The sequence below is a fragment of the Lynx canadensis genome, chromosome B2, assembly GCF_007474595.2.
Source record: "Lynx canadensis isolate LIC74 chromosome B2, mLynCan4.pri.v2, whole genome shotgun sequence".
Taxonomy (NCBI): domain Eukaryota; kingdom Metazoa; phylum Chordata; class Mammalia; order Carnivora; family Felidae; genus Lynx; species Lynx canadensis.
This window is the reverse complement of record NC_044307.1, coordinates 41,280,108-41,303,186: the sequence shown is the minus strand read 5'-3', so window position 1 is coordinate 41,303,186 and position 23,079 is coordinate 41,280,108. Positions and strand designations below refer to the sequence as shown.

The window sequence follows — 23,079 nt, the reverse complement described above, 5'->3', positions numbered from 1 at the left end:
TATTAGTAGGTCTTATGTAAATTTAATTCTTAGCCCAGCGAGAAAAACTTTGGACAGAGGGAAATTTCTTCCTCCCCTTCAACGAAATTAGTGGGAAACTGACAGAGTGAGAGAAAGGTACTTAAATGGAGCATCTCAATTTACAAGCTTGTGGGCAGGGACCCTACAATGCCTTGCAAATAGTAGGACAACTCAGTAATTTGCTGAGGCTTAAATGCTTTGGGGAAGGCTTCTGACTTAATTTTGTTCTCAAAAACTAGAAAAAGAATGAGAATTTTACATTTATAATGGGGGAAAATAATCACGTAACAAATGTCAAATTCCAGGTTGGATTTTCTAGGCTATAGGCCTTCTTAGAGTATGCCTACACTGCTCTCATTCTGTTTTTTTTTCTCCCCAGAATTCATTTTATTTATTGTATTGGTATTATATAATATTTTAAAGTTTAAAAAATTTTTAAAGTTTAAATTAATTTATTTTGAGAGAGAGGGAGGGTAAGCAGGGGAGGGGCAGAAAGAGAGGGAGGGAGAGAGAGAATCCCAAGCAGGCTCCACACTGTAAACTTGGACCCTGATGTGGGGCTTGAACTCAGGAACCATGAGATGATGACCGGAGGTGAAATCAAGAGTTGGGTGCTTAACCACTGAGCCACCCAGGCATCCCCTCCAGAATTCATTTTGTACCTTCAGGTTTTGTAACCAGAGGTGGTTCAGACAGACTCCCCAAAGGCCCATGGCCCGGACCCCATAAGTCCGTCCCTCTCCTCTACTTTCCCTCTGACGTTTCTTACCAGGGTCTACAAGTGCCAGACGCTTGTCTCGGGACAGAGAAGCTCTTTCCTCCTGGTTGAACATTCTATCGATCATCACCATCTCAGCAGAGGGATTGATCCGCTAAAAACGAGAGAGTCCGGTCATTTCAGATGCCTTTTAACAAGTGCAAACATCCCACTGTGTCTTTGAAACAAACGAAGCAACCAGACATGAGGATTTGGTGTTTAGGTTCTAGTCATGTGCCATTTAGTCACATTTTTTTAAAGAAATCTTTTTCTTTAAATGTTTATTTATTTATTTTGAGAGAGAGAGAGAGTGCACGCACATGCGAGCTCAGGGGGACGGGGTGGGGAGGGCAGAGAGAGATGAGAGAGAGAATGCCTAGCAGGGCTCCGTGCTAACAGCACGGGGCTAGATCCCATGAATTATGAGGTCATGACCTGAGCCAAAATCAAGAGTCAGACACTTAACTGCCTGAGCCACCAAGGTGCACCTCTGTTTAGTCACATTTATCCTTATCATGTAGGAATGCATTTTTTAAAATTGTATTTTGGGGGAAAAGGTGATTTTCACATTGATACAAAATTCAAAAGGTACTAAAGAGGATGTGAAAAATAAGCCTGCCTTCTTGGCTTTCCCTGCCTTTCCCTGGGGGCACCTGCACCTACCAGTGTTACTAGACTCTTCTAGACTGATTTTATGCACACACATGCATTGACATTCTTCTTTATTTCTGCACACAAATGGTAGCAACTACACACATTGTTCTGTATCTTTCTTATTTCCTTCTCTGCTTACTAATATGTTAAAAGTCTTTTCATTGCATGACCTTTTTTTTAAATAGAAGATAATTTGACCAAATAGGTGGGCCTTTCCTCAAAAATGGTACTCTTTTTTGACATCTCAGCATTTTGTTTCTGAAATGGTCGTTAAAATGAGAACAACTATTTCAGGCTTTGGAGGCACAAATTTAAGTAAATATAAGTAAGTAAATATATATATATATTAAAAAAAATTTTTTTAACGTTTATTAATTTTTGAGAGAGAGACAGAGTGCAAGCAAGGGTGGGGCAGAGAGAGAGGGAAACAGAATCCGAAACAGGCTTCGGGCTCCAATCTGTCAGTACAGAGCCTGACGCAGGGCTCGAACCCACGAACTGTGAGGTCATGATCTGAGCCAAAGTTGGACACTTAACCCCCCAGGCGCCCCAATATGTGTGTGTGTGTGTGTGTGTGTGTGTGTGTGTGTGTATGTATACACACACATATGTACATATATATACACACATATACGTATATATATATATGTACATATATATGTATATATATGTACGTATATGTGTGTGTATATATGTATATATATACACACACATAGTTAAGTAAACATAAACACACATGTATTTACACTGTACTGTCTATGTGCATAATGTAGTTCAACTAAGTTCCCAAGGGACATTTTTAAGACTGCTTGTAAGAGGCCAATTTATAGGTTAAGGCTGATACTATTTTAGAATTGTTTCTAAAATCTCAGAAGAGGTTTGGTCTTTCTACCATTTCCTGAGGCATCTTACATTTTTCTCTAATTAACGGATGCTTTAAAACTAATTTTAGTGTCTATTTAGGGAGATGAAAAGACTCTGGAATTAGACAATGGTGATTGTTGCACAACCCTACAAATATACTGAAAACCATCAAGTTGTACATTTATATTTATTTTTGTTTTTAAAAAATTTTTTTTTCAATGTTTATTTATTTTTGGGACAGAGAGAGACAGAGCATGAACGGGGAAGGGGCAGAGAGAGAGGGAGACACAGAGTCGGAAACAGGCTCCAGGCTCTGAGCCATCAGCCCAGAGCCCGATGCGGGGCTCGAACTCACGGACTGCGAGATCGTGACCTGGCTGAAGTCGGACGCTCAACCGACTGCGCCACCCAGGCGCCCCTATATTTATTTTTGTCCACAATTATGTTTTTTACTAGGCTTCATGTCCAGCATGGAGCCCAGCATGAGGCTTGAACTCAAGACTGTCAGGTCAAGACCTGAACTGAGATCAAGTGTCGGACGCTAAACTGACTGAGCCACCCAGGCGCCCCCAAGGTGTACGTTTTTAAATCGTGCAGGGATTTTATGGCATGTTCATGATCACTCCGTTAAAAACAAGATAAAACCAATTTTAACATCTGTTGTCACCTTGTCTTTTCAGATGTCACTCTGAACAACCTTCGCCACATCTCTGGGCTGGTGAGAGGTGGCTGGCAGCATCAGAGTGTGGATGGCGGCTGGGGGGTGCCCAGCCAGACCAGATGGTCCCGGTCTACCTTCTAGCTCTGTTCGTTACTCTGCAAGCTCACTGGCTGTGGAATGTTAGGCAAATGACTTAGCCAAAGCACTGGTTTCCTCGTTTGGGGCCAGGAAAGCCACAGCACTCACTAGGTGGGATCGCGCGTGGAAAGCGCACCAGATGCCAAGTGCTGTAGTATCTGTGCCTTTTAAACTATGCTGGGAAAATGTAATTCCCTGAGGTTTTTTTCTCTCTGAATTAGTAGCTGTGACCTGTAGAGTTTTAAAAAAACAACTATGCGCGGTAGCAGCATTTTTACCATGGCATCTTCTAGAAGCAGGCATCTGTATTTGTTAAGCATCGCTTGGGTCCTTTTTAGGAGCTGAGTGGCAACTGTTTCAAATTCATTGTCGACTTAAAAAAAAAAAAAAAAGGAGAGAAAGAGAGAAAATGGTAAGACAGTGCAAATCACCACTAGGGCTTTTCTTTCTTAGGCCCGAAATGCATTACTCTTCCATTGCTCAAACCTGTCTTGTCTGTGACAGTTTTCTCTTCCTAGATTAGCTTTCCTTGTTTAAACAAGCTTCTGCGCTGCTTGTCTCATGGTCCATTGTTACGTGATCAAGCAAGTCATTTCAATACTAGCTTATGTTAACTTAAATCAGGAAGCCAAAAGCATAACGCTTTTAACATCACCTATAAAGGAAAACCACGTAACACAGATGTGCAATAAATATCAATGAACAGAGAATGATCTGCTGGTCTAGGTGGCCGTACCCCCTCTCCCTTCAATGGTATGAAAGACGAAAACAGTTGAAACAACGCAGTCCTGCTGTCTGGGGTGGGCCGACTGGTTTTTATGTGAGGACACAAACTAGTTCATGATATCCTGCAGGTCATGGTGCAGTGGCTCTGGCCTTGCCTGCTGGTCTCCAAAGGTTTCACATTTTCTAATCACTCCGAGTCTTCACATCCCTGTATAATGCGGGATCTGGACCCTATTCCCGGGAACTCCCAGGGAAGCTCCCAGGGGACTGACAGGGACACCACTATACTCAGATCAGAGACCCCAGCCAGGGAAGCAAGACCAGTGGCAGCCGAGGGAGGGCTTCAAGCAGTGGAAGGGAACTACCAGAGTCCAGGCTTGGGGACGGTGGTGGGAAGGGTGGCGGGGAGGGCAGGTCCAACTCCGTTGTGCATCTGCGAGAGGCATCGGAATAGCGGGGTTCCAGGTTGGTAATGGGGCTCCCAGCCTTAATCTTTCTTGCCAGTTTCTTGACATACAGCAATGCCCTAGACTCACTTTGGAATTCTTCAAGGAATGCTTGTGAGGGCTAAAGTATCTCTCTAATTCATAAAACTGGTAGTAGCAGCTAAGGGTATGCAATCTGCCTCAATACAAGAAATCACTGGCTAGAGTACCTGCTTCCGAGCCATCCCGCCTGCAGCCAGTAGTCCAGACAATGCTTTGGACTCACTGCCCCCAAATCTGTCAATAAAATACTCTGACATCTGCATATCCCTTCACAGAATATTGAGAAGAGAAAGCCACATAACCCTGAACATGGACTGGGAGATTGAGTAAATTGGGAACAAGTTAGGTCTGTGATTAAAAACACTAACGTGCCTACTGTCTGGGAGCTACGTGGCTCTCGCTCTTCTGTGGGGCATCCATAGGATGGTGTCTGGTGTCACAGTGGCACTCTGGGGTTACAGCCTGTTTACCTTTCTTCAAGTCTTCCTCGGTGGGCATGGAGCCCTGGCACACGTGGTAGGAGAGTAGCCTCTGCACCGCATCACTTAGTGATCGGAACTGACTTTTATCAGGTGTCACAGCGTGGGCTTGGTCCCTCTGTAACTGCTGGAGAATGCTTTAAAAGAGAAATTGCCCATGTCAGTGGAGATCCATGGTAGGAAACCTAATTGCGATTTGCATGCAAAGAATTTAAGACCTACAGGAATGTTATTATTCACAGTATGGCAGCTCTGTTTTTTTACTTCATAGGCATTTACCAAACCATGCTTCTCCTCAGAGACCCTTCAGCCAATCGAAGGGTATGTGGCATGCTGGAAAGACCAAGAACTATTCTTCTTAAGAACAAAAGAGCCAACAGTAGACTCAAACTATATATGATACGCAGCTGACCCTTCAGCAACATGGGAGGCTGGGGGCACTGACTCCCCGCAGAGTCAGAAACCCACAGAGAACTTGACTTTCCTCAAACTTTACTAATGGCCTCCTGTGGACTGGAAGCCTTACTGATTACACAGTCCACTAATATATAGTTTTTATATTATATGCATTATACAGAGAAAAGAAAACGTTACTAAGAAAATCGTAAGGAACAGAAAATACATCGATAGAAAATACATTTTCTGTATTTATCAGAAAAAAATCTGCGTATAAGCGGACCTGCACAGTTCAAATCCGTGATGTTCAAGGGTCACTGCATTTATAGGTCCTAATAGAAACAAACTATAGGAAGTTATTTTCAAAGTACATTAAAAAATATTATATACATTACATATATATATATATATATACACACACACACACACACACATATATACATTATAACCTGACTTCTGTTGTATATTTATTGAAGGTTAGGAACCTAGAGAAATGATCAAAATGAGTCATTTCCAAGGGTCACTTACAAAGCTCCTTTAGTTAGTTGTTTTGTAGCAGGCCGCTTTTGTCCTCCTGAATGACTATCCACCTAAAGACAAAACATACCTCTTATTACTCCCTTTTGTAGAAACAATAAGCAGAATGTAGTTACACAAAGTTATGTTACAGATATTTTCAATTCCCTATCCAGAGCATATTCTTTTTTAAGTTTTTTAAGTTTATTCATTTATTTTGAGAGAGAGAGAGAGAGAGCGCACAAGCATGAGAGATGGAGAGAGAATCCCAAGCAGGCTGTGCACTGTCAGCACAGAGCCAACGTGGGGCTCGAACTCACAGACCGTGAGATCATGACCTGAGCTGAAATCAAGAGCTGGATGCTTAACCAACTGAGCCACCCAAACACCCCTTTGTTTCGATTTTAACTAAAAACCTTTGTTTTAATTTTTTATTTTACAGAGAAAGAGTGTGTGAGTTGGGGAGAGGGGCAGAGGGAGAGACAGGGTCTTAAGCAGACTCCATGTTCAGTGCAGAGCCCGATGTGGGACTCAATCCCAACACCCTAGGATCATGACCTGAGCTGAAATCAAGAGTCTAACGCTCAACTGCCTGAGCCACCAGGTGCCCCTCAAGTACATATTCTAAGAATGGGGACTGTACGCTGCTAAAAAAATAAAACAAGCCAGTCCACAGACCCATGTAGCAAAGTCACACCGTGTCAAGATTATGGAAAGCTGTACCATCAGTTCCCTGGAAGGGATTGCATTTAAAGCCTGAATCTCCAACTCTATAAATGCATCATTAGATTTTTGAAGTATATTTGTGGGTACCAACTCCATGAACATCTGAAAATCCATTAGCTATTATAGTCAAGGTGTGTGATTTAGTAGGGAATTTCTCTCTTTTTTTCCTTTAAGTAAACTACACCCCAACATGGGCTCAAACTTATGACCCTAGATCAAGAGTCGTATGCTCTACTGACTGAGCCAGCCAGGTGCCCATAGTAGGACATTTCTTATGTCAATGTTAAGGGAACAAACATGACTTATGTCAGAATCTGAGAATTGAACCAGATCCTTCACGGAGTATTCCAGGCGGGCCCAGACTATAACAAGTTTCATTAAACTATGAATTGGGGTTTGATTGAGAAGAAACTAAGGGCTCAGCAAGCTGAAAAGAAAAATATTTTTCCTTCCTTTTTAGATCAGTGGTTGGGTTAAAAGACCACAGAAACGGACTATTTCATATATTCCTGGTTGCTACAGCAGAAAAATAAAAAACTCTTGGTATAACTAAGAGGAACAGATCTACTTCAGTTATGATAATGAGTGATACCACTGAATAGTAAACTACATGTTTTTAGTGCCTACTATGTATCGGCTACTAGTATATTATTATGATTATCATTATTGTTTTAATGTTTATTTTTGAGAGAAGGAGAACGCGAGCGGGGAAGGGGCAGAGAGAGGGGGACAGAGGATCCGAGGGTCCCCATTGACAGCAGTGAGCCCAGTGCGGGGCTCGAACTCACAAACTGTGAGATCACGACCTGAGCCAAAGTCGGATGCTCAACCGACTGAGCCGCCCAGGAGCCCCAGCTTCCAGTCTATTATTAATTCATGAGGAAATGACAGTGCTGTAATGTGAGAAATAGAATAGACACATAAATCCCATAAACATTAACAGAAATCAGCCTGGCCTGTCGGGAAGGTCTTCAGTGAGCAAGCATACTTTTGTGTGTAGATGATACCAGGCGGCAACCACCAAGCTGGAGATGACACAACTACATTTCCTCACAATTATGCTCAACCTTAGGAAGAAGCTATGCAAATTGTCCTCTACCTGCACAGCTGGCTGGCCAGGAGATGATCCAACTACCTTTTCCTGCTGTGGCTGTGCGGTTCCTAAGGACACCGGTATAACTTTGCTTCCAGAATCCTGCCCTATTAGAATGAACACATAAGACAACAGAAACAGTCAATCGGGCCCCTTATATCACCCCTAGAGGCCAATGGATGTGGGTTACTGAATGTTCTGAGAAGGATTTCTTTATCACGAATGCTTGCTCTGAGGACGGTGGGAAGTACATTTATCTACAGAAGCCCTAGCGGCAGATGTCAGGATTAGTAAAGCCTACGTGGTAATAAATAGAAAGTAGATACATAAATCAATGGGAATAAATAAAAGCTGCCAGTGCTACAGTTTCGAATTATCGAAGGTCTGAGGAACAGGCCTCGAGCCAGTCACTACGGCAGTATTACTGGACAGCCAGCCAGGATTACAACACCCCAAAATGCTCACGAACGATGTAAGGGATGGGAGGCCCAAGCAGGAGGCTGATTACAAGTGTTCCTGCTTTTGTCTTTTTCAGTATTTACTGAGCAGTGCAGGTATTCAAAGCTTTAGAAGGAACGGAAGACATAGCCCACAATATTTTTAGTCTTGGCGGGGGGGGGGGGGATTCCAAATATATATAAATAAAGTGACATGAGGATAGTTACAGAGTCCCTTGTGCCATAGGACACTGGATTTTGTTGTTTCCAAGCGGCACATTTCCCCCCAAATTAAGTGCATCATAATTTAATTAGAAGTGGGTTTTGTTTTTCTTTCTTAGTAGTGTATAAAATGAAAGTGGGGATTGCAACATGGTTTATCATTCGGGGGGAAAGGAGGCAGAAGGAACGGTCAGGGTGGGGAGGAGGCTGAATGGGAAGGGCTACATGCAGGGTGAGGATGGGAAGAGAGTGTCCTCTGGATTTGGGGAGACAGGGGACAGCTGAGGGGAGATTACTGTGAAGGCTCCTGACCTGGCAGTGCGGTGTTCAGGAGGCCAGGGATCTGTGCTTGCCTCAGGCCATCTGTGGTCTTGGAAGCGGATATGGGGGAAGTCTGATTCAAACCTTTTTTCTGAGCCTGCGAAAAATATTGCCAAGAGGAAAAGTTAATTTCGTGACTAAAGGCTGTAACAGATTCCTCAAAACACCAATTAGGCCAGTTAATGCCTACCCGGCATCACCGTCAGGTTAGATTACAAAACAAAAGCAGAGTTTTCCGTCACTCTCCCACCACGCTGGGAGGACCGCCAGCAGCGCCCTTTAAAACGCTACAGGCGAGCCGAATTTTCTCAGTGCCATTCACGGGGATGCTGAGTTGATGCCAGACTGCTTTCTTGCCCCGGGACTGTGGTGCCCAGACACAAAGGCAGAGCCAGAAGCTCACTTTCTATCCGCGGTAATTTTCTAGCCTGCAGGGACTATGATCCCAACTACCAGAACCTATGGGGGCGGGGTGCTGCACGGACTCTGAGCACCTGGTCAGGGCCCAAGCGCCAGCCCCAAACCTACTGCGAGCACGCACTGCTGTGTAGATGATCTAGAGTACGTGCCACCCCTGCCACCGGTATGGCTCTTGTTCGCATCATGTCAACATCAGGTGTAACTGGGAAATGTAAATTCAACTGAATATTAGCCTGAGGAAAATATTATTCGGAAAATTAATCTGATGTTTTAAATGGGTGAGTGCTTCTTTTCTATAAATGAGGACATGAACTGGATGAAGTTTAGGGACTGACAAGTTCCTTTTAGCTCCCAAAAGATCTGTTATCTCTATGATCCATTTAAAGGAAGATGATAAAGGGCTTTTAAATTACTCTCAATTTTTAACCTTCTGTGTCATTACTGCTTCATAGTGCAATAAGTTTTCAGAGTTTTTTTCTTCAGTTTTATATTTTCTATTCTATCAGTGGATTGAGAATTTAGTGCAGCCATCCCCACAGGGGACTTAAACTATGACCTTGGCCTGATTAAAATGTTCCCACCAACCATTCATATGTGGGCACTCACACAGTCTTTAGCAATGCCTGACCATTGGCCAAGTAAGTTCATGCTGATATTTCTATTCTAAGCGATCAATTATCTATTTGGTTCTCTCTTCTAATATAAAAATGGAGAGGGATTTCTTTTTAGAGCTATACATCCTTTCTGTGTCCTTAATGTTTATTTATTTATTTTTGGGAGACGGGGGGGGGGGAGGGAGGGAGGGAAGGAGGGGCAGAGAGAGAGGGGGAGAGAGAGAGAGAGAGAGAGAGAGAGAGAATCCCAAGCAGGCTCTGCACTGTCAGTGCAGAGCCCAACACAGGGCTTGAACTCACGAACACTGAGATCATGACCTGAGCTGAAGTCAGATGCTTAACTGACTGAGCCACCCAGGTGCCCTGAGAGGGATGTGACATCACCCCAGAAGGAAGAGGTCACTACAAAGTTGGAAACGGTCACCTTGCTCATCCTTCCGTTAGCAGGGAAGGTCAGACCTACACCATTCTACACAGACAGCTAATACATTTTTAGTAACAAAACCCGGAGGGGAAATTTTCCAGTGTTCACAGCATTTCACCTAGAACATAACTCTGCTCTCCTAGTGTTGGTAGCTGTCCACACGGAGGACACTGGGGTTGCGGGGAGGTCTGGGGAAAATGGTGAGCACCCTCTCAGATATTTCCAGGGGATGAACACTAAGGGCCACCTTGAATAAAAAACAAACCGATAAAAGTTGGGAAAATGTGGCTTCACAGGGCAAAGCTATATACTACGTGGAACTCTGAACTAATCAGACCACCAAGAATAGATGGATCAGAGTGAATATGTTCCTGTGACCGCAGTCCTTACAGTAGTGCTGTTAATACACAGTTTTGGAATTTTTCCCAATGTGCCTAGTTCGCACAAAACAGAAGAATGTCAGTCATCCTTACTGCTTTAGAGTATACAACTTTTTTTTTTTTTAATTTTTTTTTTCAACGTTTTTATTTATTTTTGGGACAGAGAGAGACAGAGCATGAACGGGGGAGGGGCAGAGAGAGAGGGAGACACAGAATCGGAAACAGGCTCCAGGCTCCGAGCCATCAGCCCAGAGCCCGACGCGGGGCTCGAACTCACGGACAGCGAGATCGTGACCTGGCTGAAGTCGGACGCTTAACCGACTGCGCCACCCAGGCGCCCCTACAACTTTTTTTTTTTTTTTTAATAAAAGTGGCATTACCCAGCCTGATCTTCCACCTTACTTATCAGACATGACCTAAAATGATTCACAGTTACTAAACAGATGAACAAAACAAAATTCCTACAGCAGCACCTGGGCGGCTCAGTGGGTTAAACATCTGACTCTCGACTTCCGCTCAGGTCCTGATCTCATGGTTCGTGAGATCGAGCCCTGCGTCGGGCTCTGCACTGGCAGCTTGGAGCCTGCTTGGGATTTCTCTCTTTCTGCCCCTCCTCTGCTCATGTGCTCTCTCTCAAAATAAATAAATACACATTAAAAAATAAACAAACAACCCCCCTACATACATAAGCGATAAAACTATACAGCAAAGCAAGAAAGAGATCACCAGGAAAGTCAGGAGAAGGGCTGTGGTTCGGAAGGCATATAGAGGGGGCTGGTTTCTGGGGCTACTTGGCAATATTCTATTTCTTGAGTGGTTACGTGGATGGGAATTTGCTTTTGAATTCTTTGTTAACTGTTTGATCATGTCTTCCACATTTTTTTTCTAAATGTGTGCTCTTTCACAACACAGAAGAGTGAAAGGGAAAAAAACCCAGAACAACCTCATGTCCAAGCCTGAAAATGTAAGTACTGTTATGTCTAAAAACAAAGAAACTGGGGCGCCTGGGTGGCTCAGTCGGTTAAGTGGCCGACTTCGGCTCAGGTCATGATCTCGCGGTCCGTGAGTTCGAGCCCCGCATCGGGCTCTGTGCTGACAGCTCAGAGCCTGGAGCCTGTTTCAGATTCTGTGTCTCCCTCTCTCTGACCCTCCACCGTTCATGCTCTGTCTCTCTCTGTCTCAAAAATAAATAAATGTTAAAAAAAAAATTAAAAAACAAAAACAAAAACAAGGAAACTGTCTGAAGGGGACCCTCTCGTTTGAGCACATGTTGGAGTGTTTTGTAGTCCCCTTGCCCACCTGTGTGGGTGCCAAGCATTGGCATCAGTGCGTTTTCATCTTACCCCTGCCTGTGTCCTCAAGTACGCCTTCCCTCGGGAGGAGGACGGTCACTCCAGTTGTCCCACTGTGGGGTAACTGCACAGGTTGGGCTGGGGCGGGTAGGGCCAGGGTGGTGTTAGAGTCAGAATGCATGGGGGGAGCCTGGCCTGGACCCTGCAGTGGCATAACCTCAGTCCAGCTGGTCTGTATGTTCGGAAAGCTCCGTGCCTTAGGGACCACTCTTTCTCCAGAAGTTCGCCGCTCGCTCCCAGTCTATATATTTTCAGGGCTGGACTTTGGTCTGTCTGGGTCACTGCTGTATTCCCAGCACCAGAACGGGGCCGGCACCACAGTGAGCGCACAGCAAACAGTTATTCAGTAAACTGTGTGAATGAATTCCACTGCAGTGTACGTCACGGGGGTCCGTCCCTCCTCCCAGCCCACCCCCCAACCCCTCAGGATCCATCACCTCTCTCCTGTTCCCCAAAACTTCAGGTTGCCCACAACTGACCATCTTTTCCAGAAGTGAAATTTACCACCTGTCCTGTTTCCTGAACTCTTAGAGAAGCCTTGCTCTTTAAATACATTTTCTTGACAAACAGACTGTTTAAGGATACTTTGTTGAGAACTTGGCTCTAAGAAATCTGCTAACATCAGTATACATTTTAATGCTTTAGATCCTATGGATTATCTTTGATATCATGTAAACATACAAAGAACCCCAACAAATCAAAATATTTGATATGTCAACCTCCCCTTCTGGGGTGTACTTTGAGAGAAACCAATTACAACCTAGCAAGACAATATTCACCTAACAACAGGCATTTACTGAATGAGGGAGACCACTGGGGGGCTCTGTCCAGCCACACTCCCCTCTGGGAATTGTCCTATTGCCACAGAAACGGGTTGAAGCCAGGAAGGTTGGAGAAGACACAAAGGTGTGTTACCTGCCAGAGGCATTGAGGGTTAAACTTCAGGAAAGGAAGGAGCACTTTTTCTCCCATCTAAAAGTGCCAAGCTTGGGGCCCCTGGGTGGCTTAGTTGGTTGAGCGCCCAACTCTTTTGATATGGGCTCAGGTCATGATTCCAGGGTTGTGGGATTGAGCCCCATGTCGATCCCATGCTCAGCATGGAGCCTGCTTAAGATTCTTTCTCTCTCCCTCTGCCCCTCCCCTGCTCTTTCTGTAATAAAAATTTTAAAAGTAAAATAAAAGTGCCAATCCTGCCAATGGAGCAGTTTATCCACCCAGAGGGGTACCTTTTTCTATTTTGGCTCAGAGGGGCACTTTTTCTTAATTTGAACAAAGGTCCCGTATACAGCAGTAGAGGCCCTGTATGGTCACTTCGTGTCACCCATGGCCCTGCTCCTCTGGCTATGGCTTACTGAGCCACAGTGGGTCATTAAGCTTCTGCTGGGAATTTTGAGTGGTGGTGGGGAATGGATACCCAAAGGCAGTGGCTCTCAAATGCAGGGTTATAGACTAGCTGCATCAAGATCACCTGGGGAGCTTCTGAAATACCAAGTTTCTGGGTTCTAGCCACAAGATTCAGAAATCCAATGTGGGCTTAAGAATTTAAAATTCTTCTCTGTCTCAAAAATAAATAAACGTTAAAAAAAAAAAAAAAGGGGCGCCTGGGTGGCTCAGTCGGTTAAGCGTCCGACTTCGGCTCAGGTCACGATCTCACAGCTCTTGAGTTCGAGCCCCACGTCGGGCTCTGGGCTGATGGCTCAGAGCCTGGAGCCTGTTTCAGATTCTGTGTCTCCCTCTCTCTGTCCCTCCCCCGTTCATGCTCTGTCTCTCTCTGTCTCAAAAATAAATAAACATTAAAAAAAAAAAAAAAGAATTTAAAGTTCTTTTATTTATTTATTTATTTATTTATTTATTTATTTATTTATTTAATGTTTATTCATTTTTGAGAGAGAGAGACACAGAGGATGAGTGGGGAGGGGCAGAGAGAGAGAGGGAGACACAGAAGCCGAAGCAGGCTCCAGGCTCCGAGCTGTCAGCACAGAGCCCGACGCGGGGCTTGAACTCACAAACCGTGAGATCATGACCTGAGCCAAAGCCGGACACTCAAGTGACTGAGCCACCCAGGCGCCCCAGGAATTTAAAATTCCAAAAAGCTCTCCACTTGATTCTTATGCACTGCTAAGTTTTGGAAACCACTGTATTTGCATAGGAAGCCGGCCTGAGGTGGCCATTTTGGTGGAGAAGAGTGAGAGAGAACAACGAAGGACAGATAAAAGGCCACGCTATCTTGAACAGGCTGAGGGAACAGCAGAAAGCCTGATTTCTGACCTTATAAGGAGCTGCACTGGACTTCCTGAACGTTCTCCTTTTTTGCTAAATGTGTTAGGGCGAGATTGTTTGTTTTTTAGAAAAATTTTTAATGTTTTTAATGAGAGAGAGAGAGAGAGAGAGACAGTGCTTGAGCGGGGGAGGGGTAGAGAGAGGTGGGGAGACACAGAATCCGAAGCAGGCTCCAAGCTGTCAGCACAGAGCCCGACGCGGGGCTCGAACCCACAAACCGTGAGATCATGACCTGAGCTGAAGTCGGACGCTCGACCGACTGAGCGACCCAGACGTACGGTGAGTTTCTGAGAGTTGCAACCCAAAGTACCTCGACGAAGGCACCTGGGCGTCGGCTGTGTACAGGGCACCATGATCAACCACAGAGAAGGCGGCCGAAGGACACCAACACGGTCTCTGACTTCTGGGAAGTTCACCATCCAGAACTAACCCAGGCCTACCCCAACACGGCTCATCAGCATACTGTAATTATGGCCTCTATCCTCACCTGGGCCCTCACGCCTGTGTGGTCCTTTCTTTCTCCCAGCCAGCACCTTTGCTCATTTTCCACTGAACGCTATTTCACTGTCTTCACACCCGTAAGCCAGGTGCAAATGCGTTCAACTCTACCACCACAGCCACACCCTTCCCTGCACCCCCACTCGACCTTTCCTTGCTTCTGTTGTTACAATGGCACAGGCATCCCTCCTCTTTTCTACAAAGAATCCCACCAGTGCCCTGGAATTCATGTCCATCTCCTTCCCAACCAGCTTTGAGAAAAAAAGCTCAAGCCTTCCCCGTATCCTAAAAAACGAATTCCCTCGGCCCTACATCCTGCAGCTATCAGTTACCTTCATTTTTCTGAATGTTGTGTGTGCTCATGACCACACCTTCCAGTCTCTCCCTGGTCTACTTCAATCTTTCTGGCTTCCACACCTGACACTCCATGGAAACAAGTCTTACCAAGGTCAGCAGCTGCCTCCTCATTGCTAAAGCTGTCAGAAACATCCCAATCCTTACCTCCACTGGCTTCTCAAGTGATGCTTCACTCTGTGGACCTCTGTCCTCCTGCCTGTAACATTCTCTTTTCTTAGCGTCCAGAATGCTGGACCCTATTGGTTCCTCCTCTCTGGAACCTTCTGAGTCTCATCTGTGGACTCTTCTTTCTCCTAATCTCCTAAGTAGCAAGGTGCCATGGGGTTCTCTTCTGGCCACTTTTTCTTTATTCACACACTCACCCTGATCCATTTCATCCATTTCTACCACTTCAGTTACAATGGATATGGTGGTCAGTCTCATTTGCGTCCACATTTTGGTCCTGTGCTTTGGTAGCTGTTTATCATACACTTTGGTTGTCCTACAGGTTTTCAGGCTTGGCAAACATACCCTACACTGAACTCATAATTTCCCTTCAAACCACAACTCCTTCTCATGCTGTCTATCTCAGTGAACCTGGTGTCACTGTCCAGAGTGTCATTTTTATCTCTCCGCTATAGCCAGTCAATCAGAAGGTCTAACGTAATTGTCTTCAAACCACTCCATTCCCACAATCTCTAGTGCCACCAGGCTAGTGTAGGTCTTCAGTATTTCATGCTTAGAGTATGACACCAGTTCCTTAACATGCCAGATCAAGGTCCTGTATGATTTGGTCCTTGCTTACCTTTCCTGCCTAAATCTGCTGTATCTCATCTGAACTTGCTTTGCTGTCTCCTCAGTATCACGGTCTCTTCTCTCCCTAGGCTTTTGCACTGCTGTTCCCACTGCTGGAACATTCTTCACTCAGGCCCTTGCTACCTGGGTAACTCTTCCTTCCCTTAGTAGGTCTCCGTCAGAAGTCACTATCTCAAGGAAACCTTCCCCAACCATCCCATCTGGGTTAGAGGTGTCTTTCTTGAGCCTGGAGCTCTGATTACTTTTTTTTTTTTTTTTTTTTCCAACGTTTATTTATTTTTGGGACAGAGAGAGACAGAGCATGAACGGGGGAGGGGCAGAGAGAGAGGGAGACACAGAATCGGAAACAGGCTCCAGGCTCTGAGCCATCAGCCCAGAGCCTGACGCGGGGCTCGAACTCCCGGACCGTGAGATCGTGACCTGGCTGAAGTCGGACGCTTAACCGACTGCGCCACCCAGGCGCCCCCTTTTTTTTTTTTTAATGAAAGAGAGAGACAGAGCATAAGCAGGGGAGGAGCAGAGAGAGAGGGAGACACAAAATCCAAAGCAGGCTCCAGGCTCTGGGCTGTCAGCACAGAGCCAACGTGGGGCTTGAGCTCATGAACAGTGAGATCATGGCCTGAACTGAAGTTGGACACTCAACCAACTGAGCCACCCAGGCAGTCTGGTAGACTGGTAATCTGGTATATTACTTCTACCGGAGTGTCTAAAACAGTGCTCTGTGGCTGTCAGCTTATCTGTCTGCCTCCTGCTCTGCAACTGACTGGTGTAGCCCTGGGAGGTTCTAAAATACTGTTGAAGGCAGGAATGAAGGAAGGAAACATTTAACACAGTAAGTGATTATGCACCTGTTGAGCAGTATGAACGAAAAGTGCAGAGAAGAGATCTGGGGACACTGGAAAAAGGCTTCACTCTTTTAGAGGCTTTGGGTGGGGGCCTGAAGGACAGGATGCATTTCTACCTGTTAGGAAAGCGTGTGTAATGAATGCCCATGTCAGTAAAGACATGGGGCTCACAATGAGTCTGGCCAGTCAGGGAGGTGGGGAGGAGGGGTCAGCCTCACTAAAATGGAGGGTTTTCGACTAGAGAAGCTTAACTAATGGCCAGGGGGTTGTATTTTCTCCCGTGGCGATGGGGAGTCTCAGGTCACCAAGCAAATGTTTTAGGAAGATTACTGTGGTGGAAATCTGCCTTTAGGAAGAGGCAGAAGGCAAATCAATCACCCAGATAATTGCTACATTTGTCCACATATTAGGGTCAGATTGGGCCTTGGAAATCATCTAAACTCAGTGGTTCTCCACCCTGGTTGCTCTTTAGAATCACTTGGGGAGCTTTTGAAAAATGCTGATGCTTAGCGTCCTTTCTCCAGACCGTTTAAATCAGAATTTATGGAGGAGAGGCCCAGGCATCCATATTTTTAAAAAGCTCCCCAGGTGATTTGATCGCATAGCTAGGGTTCCTCATTTTAGAGAAGAGAAAATTAGGGCTCAGAGAGTTTAAGACGCAAACTTAGTTCACAAAACCCATCCCTGGCAGAGAAGGACCTACAAGCAAGCTCTGACTGCTAATCCAACTCTTGTTTTCCCCATTACATTGCAGTCCCTCTTAAAGTCTAGTTCAGGGCAAGGATGCAGAAAAGGAGAGAAACAGAAAAGAGTACAGTATAGCCAGCTAGCAGGTACAGTCTGCTTCGCTAAGCAATTTGGCCATGCTCTGAACCTCTATCTCCTAGACTGTGAAGTGGAAACAGTATCTACTTGTAGCCCCAAAGTAAGGATTAGCAGTAATATGGATAGCCCCTGGCATGTACCAGTTGTCAACAATATGATCGTTATTTTTGTTACTATTGGAAAGAATAGATGTGAGACTTTCAAAGACCAATCTGTAGGATTTAGTCATTAAAAGTATAGAAGGAGAGGAAAAAACACCTAGATTTTGAAGTCTGGGTGTCTGAAAATCCAGTGGTTTCACAGTAAGGTTGTCAGGCTGAGCTGGAGGGAAAGGAAAGCAGGGAGGGGCAGGGAGGGATGGGGGGGGGGGGGGGGGTGGTCACTATGGCAACCAACACCTGCAAGCATGATGGGTGCTGCCCTGGAAGAATTTACAAGCTACTAAATCTGCTAGTGATCTGCAGAGATTTGGACTTAAATTAACATGTTTACTTGTGTTTGGCAGGTTAAACTGTTGTAAACTGCCTCCTTTAATCACTGACTTTTTTTTTTTAATTTTTTTTAATGTTTATTTATTTTTGAGACAGAGAGAGACAGAACATGAACGGGGGAGGGGCAGAGAGAGAGGGAGACACAGAATCGGAAGCAGGCTCCAGGCTCCGAGCCATCAGCCAAGAGCCCGATGCGGGGCTCGAACTCACGGACCGCGAGATCGTGAGCTGAGCTGAAGTCGGACGCTCAACCGACTGAGCCACCCAGGCGCCCCGAATCACTGACTTTTGAATATTAATCTGTTTACAAGAAAGTTTAAATCCTGTAAATTATTCTCTGCGTTCAGGGATTTCAGTTGACAGGACTCTTTGGAGAAATGGCTGATTCTAGGTCTGAGGTAATAGGTTTAGGTAATAGGAAGACATGCCCACAGCGTCTTGGGCCACGAAATTCTCAAAGTAGATGCGGCCGTGTCAAAAGTATAGAAGCCGTCTTTAGCAGGCCTCCACTGATCACATTTGGGACATTTTAGGCATCAAAAAGAAAAACAATGAAAGCAACAGAATGCAACATTAACTACAAAAAGAATGCATGATCTTTTAGAGACAGGCACTAAACTACCACAGATGAACTTCTATGTCTGGATTAGCCTCACAATGATGTTGGGCAGGGGGTGGGGGAATTTAGCTGGGGATGGATGAACAAGCACAGCCATGAGTTGGTAAGCACTGAAGCTAATTGTGCACAGGGGCTCACTGCACTATTTTGTTTACTTTTGTTCATGTTTAAAATCCCCCATAATAAAATGTTTAAAAATGAAAGCACCTCCCCCCGCCCCAGACAAACTGAGTTCATAGTGTTATTCAGAAAAAGAGAGACAGAGAGAGAAGGAAAGAAAAAGCTCTTCTTTCTGGAAAAGTCCCAGCCAATAACTATAGATAGGAGAATACCATTAGAAAATCCCCATTTTGCAACCACCGATGTAATTAATATTCCGGTGAGGCTCAGAGTCTCAAATCACTGGATGAGAGACTGGGAAAGAGGATAGTCACAAGGTCCCAAAGCACCATCCTGGAGATCATTTCTGCTTTACAAAGGGAAAAAATGTACCTTTGAATACCTGGAGGAGAAAAAACCTAGCAGAAGCCACCTTAGCCAAGTGATCACACCAATAATAGGACAGCTCAACATTCTGTGTCTTGCCGAAACTGTTTAGCTTGACTCTGATCGTGAAGTCACAATCAGAGACCTCCACACTGAGGCCACTCTACAAGACAAATGATCTGGGTTGCTGTGGACTAGAGATGTGACAACAGATGATGTCAGTGCTCTCTGGATTCTGGAATGAAACACTGTTGTAAAGGAAATTATTGGGTCAACTGGAAAAAATCTGATACAACTGCAGTGTATTAATGTTAACTTTTTTGGTTGTGATATTGTGGCTGTGTTGAAGGCGGCCTTTTGTTCTTATTAAATAGCTGGTGAAGTATTCAGGGGTAAGGGGTCATGACATTTGAAACTTATTTCAAGATGGTTCAGAGACAAAAGTGTGTGTGTGTGTGTGTGTGTGTGTGCGCGTGTGTGTGTGTATGTGGGTGGTTGTGGGTGTGTGTGAGTGTGTATGTAGAGACAGAGAAACACAAGACACATACAGGTGAAGCAAATGTTGCAAAATATAAACAACAGATGAATCTAGGTGAATGGGTTCACTGTACCCTTCCAAGTTTTCTGTGGGTTTGGGAAGTTTTCACAATACAAAAGGCGGGGTGGGGACTTAAGTTCACTCTACAAGAAACTGGTTACATTGGTTGCCTGCAGGGAACTGGATGGCTGGGGGACAGAAGGAGGGAAATTTTCACTACAGTATATACCTTTCTGTACTTTTTGGATTTTAAACCAAATACATGTATTTTCTATGCCAAAACCAAATAAAATTTATATTTAGAAACTTACTCCTCTGTAGAGTTAACTCTTACAGGATCAAAACTTGCTGAATTAAATTTCCCTAAATAGACAAACATGGAAGGTCCCTGGGAATGGTGTTGTTATTGTTGTTGCTGTTTTTAATATTTATTTATTTAAGTAATTTCTACACCCAACGTGGGGCTCGAACTGACGACCCTGAGATCGAGAGTTGCATGCTCTTCTGACTGAGTCAGCCAGGCGCCCCAGTGTTTTTGTTTATTACAACATTCTATAAAGTAATTTATACAGAAATTTTACACGGAAATTGTAAAGTAAAAAAGAGAGTCACTGTTAAGTGTTCCTGGATGTTCTGGGGGTTTAAAACTGAGATAACACCTCAACATTACTTTTCTAACTATGCGGTCTCCAAGGCTGTGTCCTCCTTACTCCAATACGCCTGATGCAACTGACCTAGTTCCCAATACTTTTTGGCATTAAAGGTCACAAAAAATTACTCTGGAGCTGCCAGTGGAGGCTTCTTGTTACCTCTGGATAACTGAAACTTTTGGGACTCAGACAGACTTTTTTTTTCCTTATCAAGGCATTATTTGTTACACAGGGGTTAAAGAGAGATCATGCCGTAGCTGATTATATATCATTAATAACAGCAAACATAAAACAGATCAACACATACTGATATGAAAACAATCCTCAAGTTATGGAATTAAGTAAAAACACCCATGGCGTGTTGCAGAGTTAAGCAGACGTCTGCAGTTATTTGTGCCCATCCGTATGCGTAGAGGCTCTCTCAGGGAGAATACAGAGAAAGTACCTAGACGCGGTGGCAGGCTTTCGGAGAGGAACTTGGGAACTGGCAGGAAGACTTACTTTTCACTCTCAACTCTCTTGGAACTGTTTTTAAGTTTTTACCAGTTGCACATTTTACTTATTTTTTTTTAAAACATTTATTCATTTTTGAGAGACAGAGAGAGACAGAGCGTGAGTGGGGGAGGAGCAGAGAGAGAGGGAGACACAGAATCTGAGGCAGGCTCCAGGCTCTGAGCTGTCAGCACAGAGTCCGATGTGGGGCTCGAACTCATGAACTGTGTGTGAGATCATGACCTGAGCCGAAGTCGGATGCTTAACCAACTGAGCCACCCAGATGCCCTGCACATTTTACTTATTTTTAAAAATGCATAAATGTTTTGATAAATGCTGTCCAGATATCATGTCTCCTGTGTGGGGCAAGTTTTTAAAACTAGAAGAAAGTGAGAATAATCTATAAATCCACTATCCAGAGAACTGCTGTTAATGTTCTATTGTATTTCTAATGAAATTTCTGGGTGTTTTATAAGCAAGAGTGTTTTCTGTTTTCTAATTCAACATACTGTCTCTCCCCATCATTTTTCTAAGAGTGAAAACAAATTATTTATTCAATCTTATACATTTATTTAAAAAAAAATGTTTTTAAGTAAGCTCTACACCCAATGTGGGGCTTTAACTAATGACCCCGAGATCAAGTTTCGTATGCTCTACTGACTGAGCTAGCCAGGTGCCCCTCTTTATTATACATTTAAATGCACGTTTTAAATATTTTAAATTTAAATGTACACTTAAAAGATTATTTTGTAAGTCTTTCCCCAAATCTTTAAGTTATTTTTTGAAAATATTTTATTTTTTTAAAGATTTTCTTTTTTGGGGGGCGCCTGGGTGGCTCAGTCGGTTAAGCATTCAACTTTGGCTCCGGTCAAGATCTGATGGTCCATGGGTTCAAGCTCCGCATCGGGCTCTGGGCTGACAGCTCAGAGCCTGGAGCCTGTTTCAAAATCTGTGTGCCTCCTCCTTTCTGTTCCTCCCCCACTCAAGCTCTGTCTCTCTCTCTCTCTCAAAAATAAATAAACATTAAAAAAATTTTTTTTAAAAGATTTTTTCTTTTTTTTAAAGCAATCTCTACACCCAATGTGGGGCTCAAATCTACAACCCTGAGATCAAGAGTCACAAACTCCACCAACTAAACCAGGCAGGTTCCCCTCGGAAACATTTTAAATAGCTGCATAGTTTTCATCACAGCCAATCATTCTTCTATTATTAGACATTTTTTATTTTATCTTTATTTATTTTTGAGAGAGAGACAACACAAGCAGGGGAGGGGCAGAGGTGGGGGGATAGAGGATCCAAAGCTGACTCTATGCTGACTGCAGGAAGCTCGATGTGGGGCTCGAACTCACGAACCCCGAGATCACGACCTGAGCTGAAGTCGGACTCTTAACTGACTGAGCCACCCAGGTGCCCCTAGACATTTGAGTTTTTAGAAAACTTTTTAGCAACCAAAGTATAGAAGAGTATCTACAGCATGATATACTTGAATAAGAAGGGAAGGGTGGCGGGCACCTGGGTGGCTCAGTTGGTTGAGTGTCTGACTTTGGCTCAGGTCATGATCTCCCAGTTGGTGAGTTTGAGCCCCACATCGGGCTTGTTGCTGTCAGTGTAGAGCCTGCTTTGGATCCTCTGTCTCCCTCTCTCTGCCCCTCCCTTGCTTGCACTCTCTCTCTCAAAAATAAATAAAAACATTAAAAAAAAGGAAGGGAAATTAGACCTAACACATTACATATATCAGCTCATTTGTGTAAAAATAAATGTAGGATAAATAACTAGAAACGAATGAGATCAGTGAATACAGAGGGGGCCGAGAACTGGCAGGAGAGGATGGAGGGGTGGGAGAAGGGTGGAGTGAGGTGCTCAAGGTATACTTTCTGCAGAGCCCTGACTTTTGGGGCCATGCTAATGGGTCACACTTTCAAAAGAAATGAAATAGATATAATCAATAAGGGTGGTGGGGAAAGACTCCTACAATTAATAAGCAGGACTATATTTCAAATGAATAGCATAACTACACCAAGGGAGGAGGGAAAAGCACTAACCCAACTAATTTTAGAACACAGTATTTTGACCATATGCCTTTAGGCTAAAGACAGAACTGTAGACTGATGCTGAAGTCTCATTAGTAGGTTTGTTTTTTCATGGGGGTATGGTGTAGCAATTCTGAAACCATTTTCTGTGTACTCTAGGATTGAGCAAATAGATATACCTATATCTATATATCTGTATCTATATACCTATATCGATATATCTGTATCTATATATCTATATCGATCTATGTATCTACATCTATATATCTATATCTATATATCTATATATCTGTATAGATATATCTATACCTATATATACCTATATATCTATATAGATATATTGTGGAGTTGCCTTTCTCACTGTTAGAAAAGAGGAAACATGGGAGATGTTTGGAAATGGAAAAGAAAGAGAATTGAATAATGAACCCAGTGGTCCTGGATTAGAATAGGAAGTATCAATAGGAGCTCATTGCTTTTAATACAG

The 23,079-nt window shown here is 44.1% G+C and overlaps 1 protein-coding gene across 4 annotated transcripts in view; it reads right to left on the bottom strand.

Annotated features, from left to right (window-relative positions):
- Positions 1–23,079, bottom strand: part of BICRAL (BRD4 interacting chromatin remodeling complex associated protein like) — an 80,432-nt gene that overhangs the window by 6,732 nt on the left and 50,621 nt on the right. For 3 of the 4 annotated variants that reach the window (XM_030315523.1, XM_030315524.1, XM_030315522.1), the window contains 6 exons: positions 8,491–8,596; positions 7,526–7,626; positions 5,713–5,774; positions 4,780–4,925; positions 3,374–3,468; positions 791–893 (listed from right to left, as the gene is read on the bottom strand). In XM_030315523.1, the coding sequence (XP_030171383.1) occupies positions 791–893; positions 3,374–3,468; positions 4,780–4,925; positions 5,713–5,774; positions 7,526–7,626; positions 8,491–8,596 (613 nt within the window). The remainder of the gene's footprint in view (positions 1–790; positions 894–3,373; positions 3,469–4,779; positions 4,926–5,712; positions 5,775–7,525; positions 7,627–8,490; positions 8,597–23,079) is intronic. The other variant, XM_030315525.1, reaches the window with a different exon arrangement.